The sequence below is a fragment of the Gorilla gorilla genome, chromosome 19, assembly GCF_029281585.2.
Source record: "Gorilla gorilla gorilla isolate KB3781 chromosome 19, NHGRI_mGorGor1-v2.1_pri, whole genome shotgun sequence".
NCBI lineage: Eukaryota > Metazoa > Chordata > Mammalia > Primates > Hominidae > Gorilla > Gorilla gorilla.
In genome coordinates this window covers 68,372,630-68,396,375 of record NC_073243.2, presented here as the reverse complement: position 1 = coordinate 68,396,375, position 23,746 = coordinate 68,372,630, and the positions used below count along the sequence as shown (strand labels likewise).

The following is a 23,746-nucleotide window of genomic DNA, read 5'->3' as shown; positions in this document are numbered from 1 at the left end:
TCCCCGGCCGTGACCCCGTCTGGGAGGTGAGGAGCGTCTCTGCCCGGCCGCCCCATCTGAGAAGTGAGGAGCCCCTCTGCCTGGCAGCCACCCTGAGAAGTGAGGAGCCCCTCCGCCCGGCAGCCGCCCCATTTGAGAAGTGAGGAGCCCCTCTGCCCGGCAGCCGCCCCGTCTGGGAAGTGAGGAGCCCCTCTGCCCGGCAGCCGCCCCGTCTGAGAAGTGAGGAGCCCCTCCGCCCGGCAGCTGCCCTGTCTGGTTAGTGAGGAGCGTCTCCGCCCGGCAGCTGCCCCGTCCGGGAGGTAGGCGGGGGGCAGACCCTGCCCGGCCAGCTGCCCCATCTGGGAGGGTACCCGGCCAGCCGCCCCATCCGGGAGGGAGGTGGGGGGCGCCTCCGCCCCACCGCCCCATCCGGGAGGTGGGGGGCGCCTCTGCCTGGCCGCCCCTTCTGGGAAGTGAGGAGCCCCTCTGCCCGGCCGCCACCCCGTCTGGGAGGTGTACCCAACAGCTCATTGAGAACGGGCCATGATGACGATGGCGGTTTTGTCGAATATAAAAAGGGGAAATGTGGGGAAAAGATAGAGAAATCAGATTGTTGCTGTGTCTGTGTAGAAAGAAGTAGACATTTTGTTCTGTACTAAGAAAAATTCTTCCGCCTTGGGATGGTGTTGATCTATGACCTTACCCCCAACCCTGTGCTCTCTGAAACATGTGCTGTGTCCACTCAGGGTTAAATGGATTAAGGGCAGTGCAAGATGTGCTTTGTTAAACAGATGCTTGAAGGCAGCATGCTCGTTAAGAGTCATCACCACTCCCTAATCTCAAGTACCCAGGGACACAAACACTGCGGAAGGATGCAGGGTCCTCTGCCTAGGAAAACCAGAGACCTTTGTTCACCTGTTTATCTGCTGACCTTCCCTCCACTATTGTCCTATGACCCTGCCAAATCCCCCTCTGCGAGAAACACCCAAGAATGATCAATTAAAAAAAAAAAAAAGAGTTGGGTTTCATTCACACCTTACCATTTACTAGCTAGCTATAAGTCTCAGGTTGTTCCTCATTTGTAAAATGGGAGTAGTAACAGGATTGTTGTGTGTATTAAAAGAGAAAACAAATATGACAGTGACCAGCACTGTGGATGCTGCCTTGCAGGCACTCAAGCAATCTTATGAAATGTTTTTATTCCTTTCTAACACTAACCCCATCCCCTTCCACATCATCCCCTTCTACTACCCAGATGATCAAGTTTTACCTGCCAGAAAAAAATAACGTTCTATAGAAAACACTTTCACTTTATCCCTATTTCCTACCTATAAACAGCTCAAGTGTAGTATTCACTCACTACCAACCTTCTCTCCTATCAGTCTTCAATTCACTGCAATCCAGCTTTCACCTTTATCTCTTTACTGACATTGTTTCGCAATGGTCGCCAATGTCTTCTTAAACCCAATGACTTTAGTGTTCATCCTACTAAACCTCATCAACGTGTAACAGCATTGTCTACATTCCCTTGCACCAAACTCTCTTTTCCCCTACTTTTCTCCCCTAACATTGGGCTGCCACAGTTTTCTTCTTCCCTTCTACCTGTTTTTAGTTAAATCATTCTTCTTCACCATTCCCTTAAATCAAGGATTCTTCAAGACCTGACCTTAGTCCACATTTCATCCCTTCTTAACATAACACTTATGTCACTTTTATGCCCCACCTTGTCTTTTTTTTTTTTTTGAGACAGAGTCTCACTCTGTTGCCAGGCTGGAGTAGAGTGGCGCAATCTGGGCTCACTGCAACCTCTGCCTCCTGGGTTCAAGTGATTCTCCTGCCTCAGCCTCCTGAGTAGCTGGGACTACAGGTGCGTGCCACCACACCCGGCTCATTTTTTGTATTTTTAGTAGAGACAGGTTTTCACCATGTTGGCCAGAATGGTCTCGAACTCCACACCTCGTAATCCGCCCATTTTGGCCTCCCAAAGTGCTGGGATTACAGGCATGAGCCACCGCACCTGGCCCACCTTGTCTTTTTTTAACCTTACCCCCTTTAATGTATGTAATCAGCTGTAGGTGACATCATCTGTAATCTTCTGAGGATATGTCAGGATATAAGTAAATATTTAACCACATGGTCTCTCCTGAGGAGATTCACACACTTTTAATTATTTTCTTTCTCTAGAGAACTAAATGTACCTGACCTCTCACAGAGCTTTCAGGTGGCTGCCTGCTAGACCGCTCTCTATGTCCCTGTCCCATAGATAAATCAAACTCAACATAACTAAAATGGAACTTAATCACTCCTACCAAAAGCAGGCTTCTGTAATACCCCCTAATTGCACTTTCACTCTCATCTCTTCCCTCAAATCCAGTCTGCATACAGTAGTACCCAGAGGGATCTTTTAAAATGAAAATCACATCTATCACTTCGTGGCTTAAAACCCACCAGTACCTTCCATTTCTACTTAGAGTAAAATCCAAACTCCTAAACTATGGCCTACAAAGGCCACACAATCTGGTCCTATCTACCTCTCCCAATGTCATTTCTCAACTCTCTCCTACTTCTACAGGGCACTTTAGATACATTGGCATTTTAAATGTTCTTTAAACAAGCTCTTTCCCATCTTTGCAGTTCTTTCTGCCTGCCTTGTCTTTTCCTTGGCTAATCACAAGGCTGGTTCTTTATCATCATCAAGGTTTCAGCACAAATGTAACTCCTACAAGGGCCCAACGACCAACTAAGTTAAAGTTACTCCCAAACAACTCCGAATCATTTGTCATCCCTCTTCAAGTTTTTTCTTCATAGAATCCATCATCAAAATTGATTATTTACTTGCTTTTTATTTTCTCCCACTAGGATATAAACTCAACCGAAGCAGGGGCCTTATCTGTCTTATATGCAACAGTATCTCTGGCATCTAAAACAGTATTAGGCAAATAGTAAATGGCACAATAAATATTTGAATGATGAAAAATAAGTAAATTGCTCCTCTTGAATTTGCAATTTGAATTAATGGTGTCTCATTGTTAGCAGCCAATATTCTAAAACTTGACTTTCCACTCCATGCCCCTGTAACAAGTCCTGTTGATTTTCTGTCTTTGGAATCTGGCTCTCTCTACCTCTTTCTCTTTTTCAGGCCATAGACTCTCCAACTCCTGCAACTGTCTGGAATTTCTTCTCTCTCCAATCCATCTCTAGTATTGATGACATAGGTAACTTTCCACAAGTCAGACCATACCAAGTGCTTTACATCACCTGTTTACGTACTTATCAAATGGCAATACAGATTACAGATACATATATAAACACACACGTATATATCGGGTATGTCTACTTGGTATTTTAGGGGAAAAAACGGGTGCTGATACATAGATGGAAGACATTTTCTGATTCCAATTTGGGAAAAATAGTCTATCTTTGGTCAGGTCTTTTCTTTTTTTAATAACTTTACTGAGGCGGTTTTCTAATTTTAAATAATCAAGCATACACAACAAACAGTGTAATGACTAAGGTTCTTGGCATACCATAGGAAAGCATAACCCGGCTCCAACCCACACTGCCATTCTCATCTCTACAGTCTCATTCCCGCTTGCGTTCTCATCACCCAGCACATTACATCAGGGTATGTTTAACACTCAAAAATCCACAAGTCTGTTCTTGACATGAATGAGAATCTCATTTCTTTCAAAATGCTATAGTCTCTAGTTACAGAAGGAGCCTGATCAAAACAACCACCAAAAGTCTTCCACTCACAGCAGTTCGGAGCCGAAAAGTTGCGGAAACGAGGCCCAGCAACGGTCCCTGGCTTTGATTTGCCAAAATGCTCTGGAAGCCGCAGCGTCGGCGCCTGCCCACGACTGCTTCTTCAGGGGTTTCTTCAGTTTGACAAATTACCAGCGAGTGATATTTCTTGGTGAAAGAAAAAAATCACAACCCTAGAGGAATAAGGTGGCAGAGAGAGTGTTTTGGCCAAGACGCCCGCCACGCAACAGGAAAGCGGAGACAGCGCCAACTGTAACCACTAAGAAAAAGCGCAAACCGCACAAGACCAGTTCAAAACCAGCGCCCACAGGCAGCCGCTTCACAACTCCGCAACAGGGAAGACAGGAAGTCCCGCCCCTCCACAACAGGAAGGGCCGGAAGTCCCGCCCCTCCACTCCGGAGGCTGCCCTCGCTGCGTTCCCTAGGAAGGGCGGAGCAGGAATTGGTGTAGGAAGGGGGCGGGTGTTTCCTTGTTCCGAATCGGGTTGGCTCCTCTTTGATTTTTTACTTCTGGTGTCCCACGCAAAAGCAGTCCCGACCTGGTTGTATTAATAATAAAGGCTGTAAGGATCAGCCTTTTGAACGGTCCAGCCGAGAACTAACCACAGAGCGCGTTTTAGTGGAGAGGTACTTATTTTTAAATAAGGTAAAAAACGATTATACTTCAGTAAAGCTGTTGAGAAAAAAAAAAAAACTTGGCCAAAGATGGAGAACTCTTCCTAATTTGGTATCAGAAAATAGGTCATCTATGTATCTGCACCTTTTTCCCTTATAAAATGGCAAATAAATGTGTCTGCGATATTTATTGCCACTAAACAAGTGTTTATGGAACACTCACTGTGTGTTTAGGCATAGTGGGGATAAAGCAGGGAAGGTGGCCCAGTTCTTTGCGGGTGAGGATCAGAGCTAGAGATTAACTGGAAAGAAAGAATAAACAATCATTTATTACAGTTGTGGTGAGTGTTTCTAAGATAAAATACAGAGGTTTGTGAGAGCAAAGAGAGGCATACCTTGTTTTATTGTGCATTTTATTGTGCTTTGCAGATACTGAGTTTACTACAAATAGAAGGTTTGAGGCAACCTTGATGGAGCAAGTGTATGGGTGCCATTTTTTTCCAACATCATGTGCTCACTTTGTGTCTCTGTGACACATTTTGGTAATTCCCACAATATTTCAAACTTTTTCATTATTTTTGTATCTGTTAGAGTGATCTGTGTGATCACTGATCTTTGATGTCACTACTGTAATTGTTTTGGGGGACCACAGATCATGCTCATACATTATAAAATGGCGAACTGAATCTGTTACAGGTAGTTAGGCATGAGCAAGGCAGGAGAGGGCTCTCCCCCGCCACCCACCCACTAGACATGTTGGGTGATGGTTCAGCAATTATCACATGGCCTCTCTAAAAATGAAAATTTGGCAGTGCCAGGGAAAGGCCATTTCCTGATGGCCCACACCTGTTAACATCAAAATGTTAATTGAATGCAGGCCCCAGAGAGAAGCAACTTCCTGGGCATGCCGGTTAAGAGACAAAAGTGATGAAGTATGATTTTTCTGGTACACTCCACCGGAAAAAGGAAGAAAGCCTCAGATGGGCATGTGTATAAATCCATAAAATCACTGTGTGTGCTCACTTCCCAAGGGTAAAGAGGGCTCTGAGCATGCAGGGAGCCCATCCTAAGATCATGGTTAAATGCGGCACTTGACCTTCTCTCTCTCTCTCTTTTTTTTTTTTTTTTTTTTGAGACGGAGTCTCACTCTGTCGCCCAGGCTGCAGTGCAGTGGCGCGATTTCAGCTCACTGCAATCTCCGCCTCCCGTGTTCAAGCAATTCTCTGCCTCAGCCCCCTTCCCGAGTAGCTGGGATTACAGGCGCCCACCACCATACCTGGCTAATTTTTTTGTATTTTTAGTAGAGACAGGGTTTCACCATCTTGGCCAGGCTGGTCTTGAACTCCTGACCTCATGATCCACCTGCTTCGGTCTCCCAAAGTTCTGGGATTATAGGCGTGAGCCACTGCACCCGGCTGGCCTTCTCTCTTTAACCTTCACATGCCCACTTGGGTCTCTTCCATGCGTACCTTCCTTTCTTTCCTGTTCTAATGCCTGTTTAAATAAACCTCCATTCCTACTCTGGAACTTGCCTCAGTCTCTTTTCTGCTTTATGTCTGTCAGTCAAATTCTTTCTTCTCTGAGGAGGCCAGGACTGAAGTTGCTATGGACCTGCAAGGATAGGCTGCTGGTAACTTGGGGTAACTCAGATCTCTTCCACTAGTAACAAGTCGATTGATATATATTGTGTGTGTCTGGCTGCTATATTCATTGGCCACACTCATCTCTCACCCTCTCCTAGAGCCTTCCTATTCCTTGAGACACAACAATATCAAAGTTAGGCAAAGTAATACCCCTACAGTGGCTTCTAAGTGTCCAAGTAAAAGAGGGTTGTATGTCTCTCACTTTAAATCATAACCTAGAAATGCATGATTAAGCCTGTAAGGAAGGCATGTTGAAAGCCAAGACAGGCTGAAAGCTAAGCCTCTTGTGTCAAACAGCCAAGTTGTGAATACAAAGAAAAAATTCTTTTTTTTTTTTTTTAATTGATCATTTTTGGGTGTTTCTCGTAGAGGGGGATTTGGCAGGGTCATAGGACAATAGTGGAGGGAAGGTCAGCAGATAAACAAGTGAACAAAGGTCTCTGGTTTTCCTAGGCAGAGGACCCTGCGGCCTTCCGCTGTGTTTGTGTCCCTGGGTACTTGAGATTAGGGAGTGGTGATGACTCTTAATGAGCATGCTGCCTTCAAGCATCTGTTTAACAAAGCACATCTTGCACTGCCCTTAATCCATTTAACCCTGAGTGGACACAGCACATGTTTCAGAGAGCACAGGGTTGGGGGTAAGGTCACAGATCAACAGGATCCCAAGGCAGAAGAATTTTTCCTAGTACAGAACTAAATGAAAAGTCTCCCATGTCTACTTCTTTCTACACAGACACGGCAACCATCTGATTTCTCAATCTTTTCCCCACCTTTCCCCCCTTCTCTATTCCACAAAACCGCCATTGTCATCCTGGCCCATTCTCAATGAGCTGTTGGGTACACCTCCCAGATGGGGTGGTGGCCACGCAGAGGGGCTCCTCACCTCCCAGTAGGGGCGGCCGGGCAGAGGCGCCCCTCACCTCCCAGACAGGGCGGCTGGCCAGGCGGGGGGCTGACCCCCCCACCTCCCTCCCAGACGGGGCGGCTGGCTGGGAAGAGGGTCTCCTCACTTCCCAGTAGGGGCGGCCGGGCAGAGGCGCCCCTCACCTCCCGGACGGGGCGGCTGGCTGGGCTGGGGGCTGACCCCCCCCACCTCCCTCCCGGACAGGGTGGCTGGCCGGGCAGAGGGGCTCCTCACTTCCCAGTAGGGGTGGCCGGGCAGAGGCGCCCCTCACCTCCCAGACAGGGCGGCTGGCCAGGCGGGGGGCTGACCCCCCCACCTCCCTCCCAGATGGGGCGGCTGGCCGGGAAGAGGGTCTCCTCACTTCCCAGTAGGGGCGGCCGGGCAGAGGCGCCCCTCACCTCCCGGACGGGGCGGCTGGCCGGGCAGGGGGCTGACCCCCCCCACCTCCCTCCCGGATGGGGCAGCTGGCCGGGCAGAGGGGCTTCTCACTTCCCAGTAGGGGCGGCTGGGCAGAGGCGCCCCCCACCTCCCGGACGGGGTGGCTGGCCGGGCAGGGGGCTGACCCCCCCATCTCCCTCCCAGACGTGGCGGCTGGCCTGGCGGGGGCTGATCCCCATTTCCCTCCTGGACGGGGTGGCTGCCGGGCGGAGACGCTCCTCACTTCCCAGACGGGGTGGCTGCCGGGCGGAGGGGCTACTCACTTCTCAGACGGGGTTGGTTGCCAGGTGGAGGGTCTCCTCACTTCTCAGACCGGGCGGCTGGGCAGAGACACTCCTCACCTCCTAGACGGGGTCGCGGCTGGGCAGAGGCGCTCCTCACATCCCAGACGGGGCGGCGGGGCAGAGGCGCTCCCCACATCTCAGACGATGGGCGGCCGGGCAGAGCTCGTCACTTCCTAGATGGGATGGCGGCGGGGAAGAGGTGCTCCTCACTTCCCAGATGGGATAGCGGCCGGGCAGAGACGCTCCTCACTTTCCAGACTGGGCAGCCAGGCAGAGTGGCTCCTCACGTCCCAGACGATGGGCGGCCAGGCAGAGACGCTCCTCACTTCCCAGACGGGGTGGCGGCCGGGCAGAGGCTGCAATCTCGGCACTTTGGGGGGCCAAGGCAGGCGGCTGGGATGTGGAGGTTGTAGCAAGCCGAGATCACGCCACTGCACTCCAACCTGGGCACCATTGAGCACTGAGTGAACCAGACTCCATCTGCAATCCCGGCACCTCGGGAGGCCGAGGCTGGCGGATCACTCGCGGTTAGGAGCTGGAGACCAGCCTGGCCAACACAGCGAAACCCCGTCTCCACCAAAAAAGTACGAAAACCAGTCAGGTGTGGCAGCGCGCGCCTGCAATGGCAGGCACTAGGCAGGCTGAGGCAGGAGAATCAGGCAGGGAGGCTGCAGTGAGCTGAGATGGCAGCAGTACAGTCCAGCTTCGGCTTGGCATCAGAGGGAGACCATGGAAAGAGAGGGAGAGGGAGACCATGGGGAGAAAGGGAGAGGGAGAGGGAGAGGGCAAAGAAAAAATTCTTAAAGGAAATTAAAAGTACTACTCCAGTGAACACATGAATAATAAGAAAAACCAAAACAGCCTTATTACTGACAGGGAGGAAGTTTGAATGATCTGGATAGAAGATCAAACCAGCTACAACATTCCCTTAAACCAAAGCCTAATCCAGAACAAAGCCCTAACTCTCTTCAATTCTATGAAGGGTGAGAAAGGTGAGGGAGTTGAAGAAAAGTTTAAAGCTATCAGTAGTTGGTTCATGAAATTTAAGGAAAGAAGCCATCTCTGTAACATAAAAGGGCAAGGTGAAGCCACAAGTGCTGATGTAGAAGCTGCAGCAAGTTATCCAGAAGATCTAACGAAGACCATTGATGAAGGTGGCCAAATTAAACAGCGGATTTTTAATGTAGATGCAACAGCCTTCTAGTGGAAGATGTCATCCAGGACTTTCATAGCCAGAGAGAAATTAATGCCTGGTTTCAAAGCTTCAAAGGACAGGCTGATTGTCTTGTGAAGGTCTAATGCAGCTGGTGACTTGAAGTTGAAACCAATGCTCATTTCTCATTTCAAAATCCTAGGGCCCTTAAGAATTATGTTAAATCTACTCTGCCTGCACTCCAGAAACAACAGAGCCTGGATGACAGCACATCTGTTTAGAGTATGATTTACTGAATATTTTAAGCCCACTGTTGAAAATGACATTCAGAAAAATAGACTTCTTTTAAAATATTGCTACTTATTGACAATGCACCTGGTCACCTAAGAGCTCTGATGACGTACAAGGAGATTAATGTTGTTTTCATGCCTGCTAACGCAGCATCCATTCTACAGCCTAAGAGTCAAGAAGTAATTTTGATTTTCAAGTCTCATTATTTAAACAATACATTTCGTGAGGCTATAGCTGCCATACAGAGTGATGTCTCTAATGGATCTGGGCAAAATCAATTGAAAACCTTTTGGAAAAGATTCACCATTCTAGATGCCATTGAGAACATTTGTGCTTCATGGGAGGAGGTCAAAATATCCAATTAAGAGAAGTTTGGAAGAAGTTTATTCCAATCCTCATGGTTGAGTTTGAGGGCTCCAGGTCTTTAGTGAAGGAAGTGACTGCAGATGTGATGGAAACAGCAAGAGAACTGAATGAGAAGGGGAGCCTGAAGATGTGACTGAATTGCTGCAATCTCCTGATAAACCTTGAATGGATGAGTTGCTTCTTTTTTTTTGAGATGGAGTCTTGCTCTGTCACCCAGGCTGGAGTGCAGTGTCACAATCTTGGCTCACTGCAACCTCCGCTTGCTGGGTTCAAGCAATTCTTCTGCCTCAGCCTCCCGAGTAGCTGGGACTACAGGCATGCGCCACCATGCCCGGCTAATTTTTTGTATTTTTGGTAGAGACAGGGTTTCACCATGCTGTCCAGGCTGGTCTCGAACTCCTGACCTTGTGACCCGCCTGCCTCGGCCTCCCAAAGTGCTGGGATTACAGGCGTGAGCCACGGCGCCTGGCCTGAGTTGCTTCTTATGGATTAGCAAAGAAAGTGATTTCTTGAAATGGAAACTACTTCTAGTGAAGACGCTGAGTATTGTTGAAATGACAATAAAGGATTTTGAATATTACATAAACTTTGTTGATAAAACAGCAGCAGGGTTTAAGATGATTGACTCAAATTTTTAAAGAAGTTCTATTGTGGTTAAAATGCTATCACACAGCATTGCAAACTGGATAAATCTTTCTTGAAAGGAAGAGGCAAACCTCATTGTTGGCTTATTTTAAGAAATTGCCACAGCTGTCCCAGCCTTCAGCAACCACCACCCGAATCAGTCAACAGCTATCAACACTGGGGCAAGACCCTCCACCAGCAAAAAGATTACGATTCACTGAAGACTCATATGATCATCTGTATTTTCTAGCAATATTTTTAAATTAAGGTATGTATATTTAAAGAATATGCTTTCGCACACTTAATAGGCCTCAGTATAGTATAAACATAACTTTTATATGTACTGGGAAACCAAAGAATTCCCAACTTACTTTATTACAATATTTGCTTTATTGTAGTAGTCTGGAACGGAACTAGCAACATCTCCATGGAATACCTGTAATGAGCAGATTTAACCTAAGATGAGAAAATATTTCCACTCAAGTTTGAAATTTAAGTATGTGTTAGCCAGGTAAAGTAGGGGGAAAAGTATTTCAAGCAGAGGTTAAGGTCTCTGTGTTAAGGCTGTGAGGCCCAAGGGAAGGAGCTTTCCCTTTTAAAAGGACTGAGAGAAAGCAAATGTGGTTTAAGCATGGTTAGGGAGGAGAGAGGCCTGAAGGGGAGGGAATCCTGGAGTGGGATACAGAGGTAGGCAGGCAGAGTACAGAACATTAGGGATTTATGGACTCAAGATTTATATTCTCTGACACCAAATTAGGAAAAAAAGAGGTCTTTATTTTTGGCCAAGTTGTGTGTGTGTGTGTGTGTGTTTTAAACAGCTTTATTGAGGTATAATTGTTTATTACAAGGTGTTTAAGTAGGCTGGGCATGGTGGCTCACATCTGTAATCCCAGCACTTTGGGAGGCCAAGGCAGGCGGACCACCTGAGGTCAGTAGTTCCAGACCAGCCTGGCCAACATGGTGAAACCCCATCTCTACTAAAAATACAAAAATTAGCTGAGCATGGTGCCAGGCACCTGTAATCCCAGCGACTCAGGAGGCTGAGGCAGGAGAATTGCTTGAACCTGGGAGGCGGAGGTTGCAGTGAGCCAAGATCGTGCCACTGCACTCCAGCCTGAACAGAGCAAGACTCCATCTCAAAAACAAAAACAAAAACAGAAAACAACAAGGTGTTTAAGCAAATGTGGCAGCACCACAGGATGGGGGGCAACATAAACCCCTAATTTACCTCCATTTAAAAAAGGCTGATATGCAAATTGATATCAATCTTCCATGAAGTGTAAATAAAGACATCTTTAGAAGATCACATTTTCATTGACCTGTAACATCAGTTTGTATTACATAATGCTTAGTTCCTGTCCCACCCCCACCTTTTACCTTCTAAGAACCTCCTATATCGAAATCCTATCTACTACAGAGTTTCGTGAAGCTATTTGTCCATTAGAAAGATTCTTGGAACTGCTAAGTGGAGAAAGGATTATAGGATGCAAGGTTGATGTGGATAGCTCAGTAGAAGGTTTTTGAAAAAGCAACAGTAGAGATCATGGCAGCTTGGACACAGGACCTGGGCAGTGAAGATGATGAGCACAGCTCCAGGAAATATTTAGGAGACTGACTGTATACTTGATGGTGGTTGAACCTGGGGCTAAGGGAGGGGTAGGAGTCATAGGCAATCAGGGTTTCTGGTTGGGACAAGTGGATAGGTGGCAGTGCTACTGATAAGAGGGGGGATGTTAAGAGGAAGAGCAAATTTAGTGATAGCATGATTTAAATTTTCTTAGTCCACCTGATCGAAATGGTAAATTAGTAAAGGTCTGCAATCAGGAGATAGAAACAAATCTGGAGGTCACTGGCTGATAGCTGCTAACTGAAGCTACAGGAGAGGATGAAATAGTCCAAGAATATTGTGACATGAGAAAAGAATGTTTAGGACTGAACTTTGAAGACCACTAGTATGTACAGATTAGGTAAAGGAAGAGAAGCCCACAAAAACATTGAGGAGGAACAGCATGAAGATGGAAAGCAAGTTAACTGTGTCCTAAATGCCTAGAGGTTTTCTTTTTCTTTTTTTTTTTGAGACAGAGTCTCACTCTGTCACCCAGGCTGGAGTGCAGTGGTGCAATCTGGGTTCACTACAAGCTCCGCCTCCCAGGTTCACGCCATTCTCCTGCCTCAGCTTCCTGAGTAGCTGGGACTACAGGTGCCCACCGCCACGCCCGGCTAATTTTTTGTATTTTTAGTAGAGATGGGGTTTCACCGTGTTAGCCAGGATGGTCTCGATCTCCTGACCTTGTGATCCGCCCGCCTCGGCCTCCCAAAGTGCTGGGATTACAGGCATGAGCCACCGCGCCCAGCCTGAGGTTTTCAATTTTAGTGTCGCTTAACAATGTCACATATTGCCACAGGATAAGCTAAGAATGAAGTCTCTCCAGGACTTAGTGTCATAGAGGTCATTGGTGACTCTAGTGAGGGCCACTGTATATAGTGGGGGCAGGAGCCATAGTGGGTTTTAAGCGCAAATAGGAGGTAAGGACATGGAAAACATGGGAAGGCACTTGAGAAGTCTGACTATGAAGCAGAGATAGGACTGTGGTCAGACACAAATATGAGAAGCAGATTTCTTCTGATGAGAATGGTGTGTTCAACTGTCCATGCAAAGAGCCAATGGAGAAAGAGAGGAAAAATACAGACCAAGTAACAACAGACTCCATGAGAGAACGAGAGGAGATAGGATTGCAGCACATGTTGAATAACTGGCCTTTAATAAGAGGAGGGATTCTTCCTGTACAGGAAGAGGGATGAAGTGAATGCAGATGCATTTGTGTACATGGGTATCATGTTTTTTGTTTTTTCCCTGCGAAGTAATCAGTTAGGGGGTGAAAGGGGCTTTAGAGCGAAAAGGGTTTGAAATAGTTACAGAAGGATTGAAGAGAAACACATTAACATTGTTGGCAGTACTGACAGCCTAACTCAATGTGCTGAGCATGAATTTACAGTGATAAAAACCTACCAGAAACGACCTCCAGCTGCAAGGATGCAGAAGCAGTGTTGGGTTCATCCAGGGCTGGTATTTTGCCAGGCTGACACAATAGAGCAGCAGCATACATGAGCTTAAATTATTTACATCTGCTGAAGTCTAGTCCGCCAAAGATCACCAGGCTCAAGCCTGTCTTCTGACAAAACCATTTATCGATTTGCAAGCAAGGGAACCAGAAGCAGCAAAGATGGTGCATTCCACAAGAGGGCAGGGGGTGCCATCTTTGGTAAGGTTTGGGTTCCCAATGTAGGGTTCTGAGCAAGCTATAAGGGAAAGGAGACCAGTTCTGGGTTGGATGCTATTTCTGTAGCAAGATTAGATGTGAGAATTAACTAGAGATTGGTGCTGCAATGAGGTGAGGGCAAGTTTAGCAACTGGATATCCCCAGTAGTAGATGGGTTATAGCAAAGTAGGTCTAAGGGTGTCACAGCCAACAAAGCAGTGGTCACATGAGGGAGTCATGATGGTATTTTATAGCTGCTGCAGGACCTAACAGTTTCATGTTAACTTTGCAGCTGCCTTGCCTGTCCCCCGACAGTGGTGGAGCTTTTTTTTTCAGTTTGAGCCACTTTGAGTCCTACAGTTTACTTTCATACCAAACATCCTCCTCTCATTAAATGTGAATGATTTTTCCCCCTAAAGTACAACTTAATCCATATGCATCTGTCCTCTCTAAAGATTTAATGAAGTACCTAATTATAGAATTAAGCTTGCTTTCTGGCAAGACCCAGCCTAGAGTGAACCTTAAGTTTTAGACCATCCCCTAAATCACCAAAGCCCAAATCCTATCACAGATTCTAACACTCTTACTGATGCACCCCACAACTCCCACAAGGTGTATGTTCTCCTTTACTGCAACAATAAGCTCAGGCCAGGCGAGGTGGCGGCTCACGCCTGTAATCCCAGCACTTTGGGAGGCCGAGGTGGGCGGATCATCTGAGGTTGGGAGTTTGAGGACAACCTGGCCAACATGGAGAAACCCCGTCTCTACTAAAAATACAAAATTAGCCGGGCATGGTGGTGCATGCCTGTAATCCCAGCTACTTGGGAGGCTGAGGCAGGAGAATTGCTTGAACTCGGGAGGCAGAGGTTGAGGTGAGCTGAGATCACGCCACTGCACTCCAGCCTGGGCAACAAGAACAACACTCTGCCTCAAAAAACAAAAAACAAAAAACAACAAAAAAAAACAAAACCCAGTAAGCTCAACCTGTTCAGGTACAGTGTGTTCCTGGTAGTCTATGGCTGGAGAGCATTAACAACATAAAGACAGAGGGTCAGAGTTGATGACAACTTCTAGGTTAAGACCAATATTTGTTTGTTTTTGCCAGAATGCAAGACTATATTTACTAGCAGCTCTGTGTCCTTGCTCATTGGAAAATGATCTTTTCCTCAAGACTTACTGACACGTTTCTGTTTAAGGCATGACAATCCTAAAGGCCAACAATTGTGGACGGGGGCAACTCTTCTTTTCATTATGTACTGGTGTAGTCAATTATGCAAAGTCTGGTCAACCAAAGACACCAGGCTCAAGCCATCAGTTTTAAAATATGGCCACATGCTCCTTGATGGCCTATGTGATATGGCTTTAGTAACTCCCTTAGGACCAAGAGAATATAATGGAACTAATGCTGTGTAACTTCCAAATGCAGCTGCTTTCTGGGTCTTTTGAAATGGCCCTTCAGAATCCAGGCAACATGCTGTGAGAAGTTCAAGCTACATGGACAAGTGTAGATGGTTCTGGTGAACGATTCCAATCTAGTCTTGGCTTTAAAAGTCATCTCAGTACCATGAATTCAGATGATTATAGCTCTCAGATATTCAAATTACCCTCAGCCCTTAGTTTTCCTTGCCTAGGCCTCAGACATCATAGAATAAAGCCATCCCCATTGTGCCCTCTCCAAGTTCCTGAACTATAGAGTCCATGAGCATAATAAAATGATTGTTTTAAGATGCTAGATTTCTGTGTTTTTATTAAGCATAATACCGGGAACAGATATTGATCTTGTCGGTAGCTACTGTGAGTAGAGCAGTAGTTGGTGACAATGAGCTAGTAGACAAATACTGGACGGTTATTCACAGAGCAGCTGCTAGAAGTTTCAAGTATATGCAGTTAGCATTCCTTGTCCCTGGTCTAATGTACTATCCCTTCTCTACACCTCCTCTCCCTCCAATATTTATAGTCAGTGCTATCTTTAGAGAACTGCAGATTATGTTAATAGTTGCCATGTTACAGGAGCCATTTTGAAAAACATTTCTTACTACTACAACTTCCAAAAACCACAATTACGTACATTATTTCCTTTATAGAAGGAATTTTAAAGTTTTAATGTTTTATATTTGCTAGTTTTTCAAGGTAGACTTGTTACTGAATTCTTATTCAGAGAATGAATAAAATATCTTCTAATATGATTTCTTTGATTTCAAACCATTAAGTAAATTATGTCATTTAAGTTCAGCAGCAAATTATTTAAAATACCAGATGCTACTTCAAAAATTTAGAGGAAACAGAACTATTTAAGCTTTATTTTCAAAGTCTAATTTTAATTCAGACTGAACAAACAAGCAGAAAAGTGAGAAAGCTAACTGTATTAGCAGACACAGATGTACCAAATGTAAAACAGTGGGTTATTAACAGAACTATTTACATGCATATTTACAAGCCATCCTTTTGTACATAGTTTTTAGTTAGCTGGAAAAAGATTTGACATTAGGTAAAAATATTATTTATTAGGGCTGAGGTGGTACCACATTATAGTAAAAGTATTAGAAAAGTGACCCTCAAGGTGTATCAATTATAAAGCAGATGAAAACTTGAATGACAAATATCTAGTAAAATTCTCTAGTAAAAAAGTCGATGCAACCCATGCTACAAAATAAAAGTGAGAAAGCCATATAAATAAAGCAGAATAATGTTCTAGGCTTTAAGGTAATGAAGTTAGTCAGTTGAAAAAATAAAAATAAAAAAGAACAATTCTAGAATTGGAATAAATCTTCAGTGAAGTCTTGGTTGTTTAGCTGGGAGTTCACCAAGTTGGGTTTTCCCCCCCCATGACATTTAAAAAGCCCTTGGTATCAAATAGCATCTGCATATGTAAATCAGTTGTTGATATATTCCAAGACTTTAGTGCTAAAGATTTTCAAGATTATGATTCATATTTGAAATTCAATTCATTGGGACACTAAATGTCAAACTAAAATGAAAGCTATAATACTCCTACCTAAAAAAGGATGCTACATTTTTGCAGTAATATGTATTTCCAGACGAAGACTTTTTCCCCTCAAGAAAAGTAGAATTTAAAGGATAAGCATCTAACCAACTAGCAAAATTTTCAACATTTCATTTATTTCAAAATCGATTTTATTGCAGCCAAAACAGTAGAATTAACTGTACATAATAAACTATTATATATATATACACATTTTAAGTTATAGGGAATAAAGTTTATTTTGGCAGATAGTGTTAAACAAAATTAAAGTTGCATACATTAGTAACATAACTCAACATCCTTAATTTGGTATAGATGTGACACATTTTCTTGCTCTCCTGTGTTCTGCTAAATCACCATACCTAAACTGCTTTATAAAACTGATACGCTGAAATTTAACTTTACTGTTTTCGCTTACGCTCTGATTCCAAACAAAACTTTTCATAAGCTTCTTCTATCTCTGGGTCCATCTCATCATCAATATCATCCAAGTATCTGTAAAAGCAAAGATGATTCATAAGTGTAAGGTTTTTCAATTCAGAAAGTAAGATGCTAAATCATGAAAAAAATAATGTAATACAACTTTCCTAGACTGAGTTATAATAGAACACAAGCCTAACTTTAGAATTACATTAATGGCAGTCTTCGGACAACCAAATGCTTAATTTGGTAAGTAAAATTTTACAGATTCTGAGTCCCTTGTGTGTGAAATTATAGTAAAGAATATATATACTTTTAGACATAAGTTAAATTCTATAACTTGAAAGTTAATCAAAGGCTTGACATATAAACTTGGGGGCTCAAGACTGATATTAATAAATTTACCTTACCAACAAACAATTAGAATATAACTATTAATAGAACATAATTTCAAATATGCCATTCACCTCTAGTGATGCACTAATATTTTATGTCTACTTAATAACAGAAAATGCTATTCCTGCTATGATTTCTGCTGGGTTATTCCCATGATGACAATTTAGTCACATTCCCATTTATTTGGAATCAGATTTTCACAGGAAGCTACTTTTGAGATCATCTATTCCAGATTTTTTTCCAACTATTAGGTAGTTTAAAATGGTGGAAAGCAAGGCTTCCCATAGTTAAGTATGGGGGGAAAGATTTAAAGTGTCAATTAAGGATTTAATCTACACATTCTTACTGAATGTCCACAGCCATCTTAAAAAGATATGCATTACGATCATCTTCATTTTGGAGATGGAAAATAAAGAGATTCTGGAAGGTTAAATGAACAATGTAAAATTTTAAGTGTGTGGCGGGGCCAGAATTTGACTCCAGGTCTTACCCCTTTTCCTCCATAACATGATTCTATCAACATCTTCCCCATCCCTCCAATAATCCAATCCCTTCCACCTACAAGCATGAAAAAACAATCTTGCCAACGCTACCAACTGCTGATGAGTCCTTTTCTGTTTCTTCCCCATTTCCAATACAGGGCCATGTGTTGAAATAACCATGAGCTCATTAGGGCAAGAGAATATGATGCTTACCAAATAAACTTAAGAGGATAACCTGAAGTTCAATGCCAAGAACAACTTTATCTTCCAGCGGTATACCCAAGTAGATGGAACTTTCCTAGTTCTGCCTGGGTCCTTAAATCCCTGTTATTTTTTTTGTTTTCTATTAAACTAGAATATAGAAGTACAGCAACAATTGTATTTCTAGATCTCAAACCGACGCATAATTAAAATATCACTAGAATAAAAGTGGTTCACTTTTTAAAAAAAATCTACAACACAGGAGATATTAAAAAAAATAAGTTCAAGATATAATTTATTCCCTCCCATCTCCTACGTAGGAAGAAAAGAAACTAAGTAGCCTGTCCAAATATACACAAGTTGTTAACAGAATTGGTATTAAACCTCACAATTTCCTGGTCCTTCTATAAGAAAATGTAGTGCAATCTGATGGTAAGTGAGTAATATGTTAAAGTGATCTTTAATTACAAAGAGTGGCAGGTGAAGAAACAGATATATAAACAGTCCTATAATTAACATCTTATCAATTCAAACATTTTTACATAGTAATCTGTTTTCTTTACTCTTAACTTATCCTTTAATAGCTAAGATTTGAGCCTTCTACTGTGTGCCGGAAGGCTAAGTATTTATGTATTCTCATGTAGTTCTCAAGAAAAAAAAAAAAAAAAAAAAAAAGACTCAAGGACAGGTACTACTATTCTTATTTTATAGATGGAGAAGCAGAACAGAAGTTGCCCAAGATCTTACAGTAAGTTTTAGAGCTTCTTAAAGTCTAAATACAATAGAATCTATTTTAAAAAAATAATTATGCTTAAGTATACTATATTTTAATGGTTATTTTCCTCAACTATACATTTTTCAGAACTAGTCTGTGAGTTAATACAATTTTCTGAAAATTTTTAGTACATAAACACTACCACATAGCACCATCAAATCAAAATGCCTTTTTTTTTTTTTTTGAGACAGAATCTAGTTCTGTCTCCCAAGCTGGAGTGCAGTGGCACGATCTCGGCTCACTGCAACCTCTGCCTCCCAAGTTCAAGCAATTCTCGTGCCTCAGCCTCCCGAGTAGCTGTGATTCTGTGATCCTGGCTAATTTTTGTACTTTTAGTAGAGACAGGGTTTTGCCATGTTGGCCAGGCTGGTCTTGAACTCTTGGCCTCAAGTGATCTGCCCTCCTCAGCCTCCCAAAGTGTTGGGATTACAGGCACGAGCCACTGCGCCTGGCCCCAAACACCATTCCTTCATGAGCTACTTTGTCTAATCTCCACCTACAAATTAGACACAGAAATTTCACGAAGTTAGTAACTGAAGAAAACTTACGGATCACCAGCCCCGGATAAATCTGTTCCATTTTCTTCATAATCTGGAAAAAAGTCCTCTCTTTCAAGTAATTCTTGGTATTTCTCTTGGTAATCTGTAAGACAACATAGGAGAAAAACTAAATACTGAAAAAATATCACATGAAATGAACAATCACCCCTAAATGTTTTTTAATATTATGACTTTTGCCCCCCTGCATGCTCAGAAATCTTAAAGTAATTACATATAGTACTATAGATATAAGTTGGAAATCAAAGCCACTGTAGGTGATGTACATTCATAGCCAATGTGTTTATATCCTCTACTGCTGCTTTCCATCAGACAAAATAATGGTTATATAACTGTTGGGGAAGAACAGTCCTTCCATTGGAAAGATATTAATCAAATACTACTGGTTTCCAGCTCCCTCTGTACTCCTCCACAAGGAAGTAAAGAAAGCTATCTGGTAAAGTAAGCAGGTAACAACAATTGGTCTCTGTTCCTCAGATGAAGTTAACCTACCAAAAGTTTTAACAATGGGGGATTTTCCTTCCCTTTCTTCCCAGAGAGATGGGGAAGGCAGCTACCTGGTAAACGTTTCAGCTCTGCCAACTTTCCTTTCATTGGGTCCTCCAAGGTAATACAGGTGATATTACAGCTATCTGCCAATTGTCTTAGGAAGAGTTATTGGGTACCTTTTAAGTTAAGTATTTCTTTATGAAGTCCTAACCTCTGAATAAAAAAATGAATCAGTATATATTAAGACTAGTTACCTTATAGTTTCTTATGAACAGAAGCCAACGGAAATTTTACAATTATATTAGACTGGATAAAAGCCATGCTTTTCCAAGACTGTGTCAGTCTGTATAAAACCGTAACTCCAGCTTCAAGGGCTGGGGACATTTTGATACCCAATTTTGACAATTTAGAGACCGTTTTAACAGTAAAACCTTCCTGTTACAAAAAGACAGGCATTCTTTTAAATGTATGGATAAGTTCACAAAAAAGAAAAACCAAGTCATCAGGTCACAAATGAAGAAGGAACTGAAAGCCATATATAAACTGCAGCTGCTGCAGCTGTGAGGCTGACAGATGATGTTGGTCTCGGTAACTAAGGGGCTTGGATTTTAAAACCCACAGAAAGTCAGAAAGCAAGGTCTTGGGCCCCATGTGAAACAGGAAAATGAAATCCATGCTCCATGCTCAACCTCACCTGCACAAACCTGGGACCCTCAAAGGTCTGGTATCTTAAACAAAAGGTGAATCAGGAAAAAAACCAAGAAATATCTCAGTGGTGTTTTATCTTCCCTGCGAGATAGCAGGAAGCTTGGTCATGTCTGCCTGGGTTTGGAATAGGGACAGAGCACTTTGTAGAAATTGGTGCCCCAGAGAATTTTTAACAATGGGCCTGCACCTCAAATTCCTACTACCTACATAAAGAACCCCTATGACAAGAAAACAAAAAATTTGTCCAAGTCAGTGATACCTACTCTGTGGCTCCTGGCAGAAGGAAATGTAAAACCATTTTGGACAGAGGTTCCTATAATCCAAGCCACAGTGTTTTTCATTAAAAAAAAAAGAAAAAAAAAAAAAGAAAAAAGACAAAGCACTGAAGCATTTAATCAGGGTCATATTAATATGAAACTTCAAATGGTTTAAGAAAAAAAAAAAAGTGTGTGGACAAGGTCAGGAAGTCAAGACAAGCCTGACCAACATGGTGAAACCCTGTCTCAATAAAAAAAAAAAAAAAATACAAAATTAGCCGGGTGTGGTGGCACATGCCTGTAATCCCAGCTACTTGGGAGGCTGAGGCAGGAGAATTGCTTGAACTCAGGAGGTGGAGGTTGCAGTAAGCCGAGGTTGCGTCACTGCACCCCAGCCTGGGTAACAGAGTGAGACTCTGTCTCAAAAAAAAAAAAAAAAAAAAAAAAAAGTGTGTGGAAAGAGCACAAATGATAAAGCAAGTAACTGTTAACAAAAAGTACACCTGGGTAAAAGGTATTCCTTGTACAATTTTACTTTTGTAACTTTTCTGTAAGTTTGAAATCATTTCCAAATAAAAGTTTAAGACGGTTAAGGCAAAAATTTTATGTGTGATGATCAGAAATAACAGAAGGGTTATAATTAAGAGATAAAACAAAAATATAAGACAGAAGTAAGCATGTTTAGAATGATGAGAAAAAATAACTTGAAACTCTGAGAAAAGGTCAAGATTAATTGAACTAAATGCAGAAACAAAATTTAGCTTGATTTTTCTGTAAAACTGTAAGATTTCATTTACTTTCATGAAGTATAGCAGATTAAAAAACGCTTAAGAAAAAGAAACTGAGATCTACTGGCTGTCTAAATTACTTCTTTTCCTTGAAAAGAAACTGAACAACCAAACTGAATTTCTGTAAATCGAACAGTACTAGAAACAATTAAACAGGTTAGAAAAAATAAAAAACAAATAATCAAAATAAATCAAGGTAATTTTTAGAATAAGAGGAAAGATTTGTCTTACCAGACATAGCAAGATTCACAGTAAGGTAAAAATAATTTAAGTGTAGTATTGGCATAGAAAGAGATTAACAGAAAAAAAGATTCACACAAACACAGGAATAAGACACACAATTTGATAGAAGAGTTACATAGTATAAAACAAAGGGGGCTTATTATAACCAGGAAAGGAAGGATGGCTTAATACCAATTGTTGAGACAACAGGCAATGGAAAAGATACTTAATTCCTATGATATCATCCTATATAAAAATTGCACTGGTAGATTAAAGACCTAAAAATAAAAAGAAACAATGATTTTTAGAAGAAAATAGAAATGGTAAGGAAACTTTCTTAAACCACAGAAATTACAAACAAGACTGATAAATTTTGTTCACATTAAAACTCAAAGGTTCTACATGACATTATAAACAAAATGCAAAGACAGGCAAATACTGAGAGAAAGAAGGTAACTGAAACCCTCAGCTAAGAATCACTTTGTTCTAGACTACAAAAGGAATTACAGATCAGTAAGACATACAAATGATCCAACAGAAATATGAACAAAGAGTATTAGCAGGCAATTCTCAAAGAAAGAAATCAAAAAGGTCAACAAGAACAAGAAAACTTCAATATCACTTGTCAGGGAAATAAAATATCAGCAAGATAGAATTTCATACAATCTGATGGACAAAAATTAAGTTTAATAAAAAGTATTGCCAAAGATGAGCAGCAGGAACCCTCATGTGCTGCTGATGGGAAGATTAAGTGGCATAATCATGCTGGAAAACAATTTAGTAACACTTAGTGAAGTTTAAGATACCCATAGCGTGTAACTTAATTCTACTTCCTTGCCCTAAAAAAACTTCTCTGTGCTAGAGACACAGGACAGTCAATGCTTGGAATCCAGAGGAAACAAATGGAAAAATTCCAACCATAAGCTGGTTGCAGTTTGTACCAAATGGGAAAAATTTCTCTTCCTCACTCTACAGTTCCATCTAATACAATTAAGGCAATCTTTCTATAAATGGTCCTCTTCTGGAAGAGGAAATGCGCAGAGATTTGGATTTTAATTAACTGTCACACACCAAGTATGAATGAAATGTGTAATTCTTCGTGTAAAGTATTAACCCATATTACTATATGTTGCTGACTATGCAGTGAACTAGAACCGTCTTTCCCCTCCATTCTAATCACCTGAAAATTTAAGATTATAAAAAAGTTAGAGGAAATATAAAATTAAAATAGTTGCATTTAATTGAGAATTCTTCCCATCCTCTGTTATTAAGTGACAAGACATTATATGTGGAATCATATTTTCATTTGAAATGTTTCAAGTGGTCACTATGAAGAGCATTCTATATTAGACAAACCATTACACTGGTATTTTAGAATGATGTGAAGATATCAAAAAGTTACAATTTTGTGCTGGTGAGGATGTGGTTTTCTGTAAATTTACTACTTTACCAAACAACTGGGAGGAGGGAATGACTGTGAGACAACATACCTGGATCAGCTGCAGTGAAAGGAACACCATCAGATGTATAAAATGTTGGTTCATTCTAGGATGAATCAAAGTGATAAAAATATGTAATCATTTCAGAATTGATTTTTTAAGTACAATAATGAAGCATGGCTGATGTCACTCGTCTGCACCTGATAATGCAAGAACAAGCAAAGGAACCTAACTTCCTGGTAGCCATTTTCACTTCACTGAGAAAGTCTATGGTTTTCAGATTTCCATTCTATTATCTCAAGTTCTTGTGGTTCTAACGGTGCTGTCTATTGTCTTTCAGTGAACTGTTCTGTTGTGCACTGTCATTTAGTGTCAGTGCATTTTTAGCTGTGGTTTCCAACCCCACCATTTCTTTTAAGAATTTCCAAGACCAGGGCTGGAGGAACATTTCTCCACAGCTGCTTTATGTTTGTTCATGTCAGGAGCTTCAGGGCATCATTGGCCTAGTAGCCATTTTTTTTTTTTTCCCTGAGACGGAGTTGTGCTCTTGTTGCCTGGGCTGGAGTGCAATGGCGTGATTTCAGCTCACCACAACCTCTGCCTCCCGGCTTCAAGCAATTCTCCTGCCTCAGCCTCCCGAGTAGCTGGGATTACAGGCAAGTACTGCCACGCCCAGCTAATTCTGTATTTTTAGTAGAGACGGGGTT

At 42.4% G+C, this 23,746-nt stretch overlaps 2 protein-coding genes across 5 annotated transcripts in view; both read right to left on the bottom strand.

Annotated features, from left to right (window-relative positions):
* The window catches only part of C19H5orf34 (chromosome 19 C5orf34 homolog), a 28,494-nt gene extending 24,374 nt beyond the window's left edge, over positions 1-4,120 (bottom strand). The window contains exon 1 of one of the 2 annotated variants that reach the window (XM_019013623.3): positions 3,736-4,120. The gene's annotated coding sequence lies outside the window, so the exon portion shown is untranslated. The remainder of the gene's footprint in view (positions 1-3,735) is intronic. The other variant, XM_055367505.2, reaches the window with a different exon arrangement.
* Positions 4,121-16,421: 12,301 nt separating this feature from the next.
* PAIP1 (poly(A) binding protein interacting protein 1) overlaps positions 16,422-23,746 on the bottom strand; it is a 31,563-nt gene continuing 24,238 nt past the window's right edge. For all 3 annotated transcript variants that reach the window (XM_004058885.5, XM_004058884.5, XM_004058883.5), the window contains exons 9-11: positions 23,091-23,145; positions 19,128-19,221; positions 16,422-16,800 (exon numbers count right to left, since the gene is read on the bottom strand). In XM_004058885.5, the coding sequence (XP_004058933.1) occupies positions 16,707-16,800; positions 19,128-19,221; positions 23,091-23,145 (243 nt within the window). In that variant the 3' untranslated portion in view covers positions 16,422-16,706. The remainder of the gene's footprint in view (positions 16,801-19,127; positions 19,222-23,090; positions 23,146-23,746) is intronic.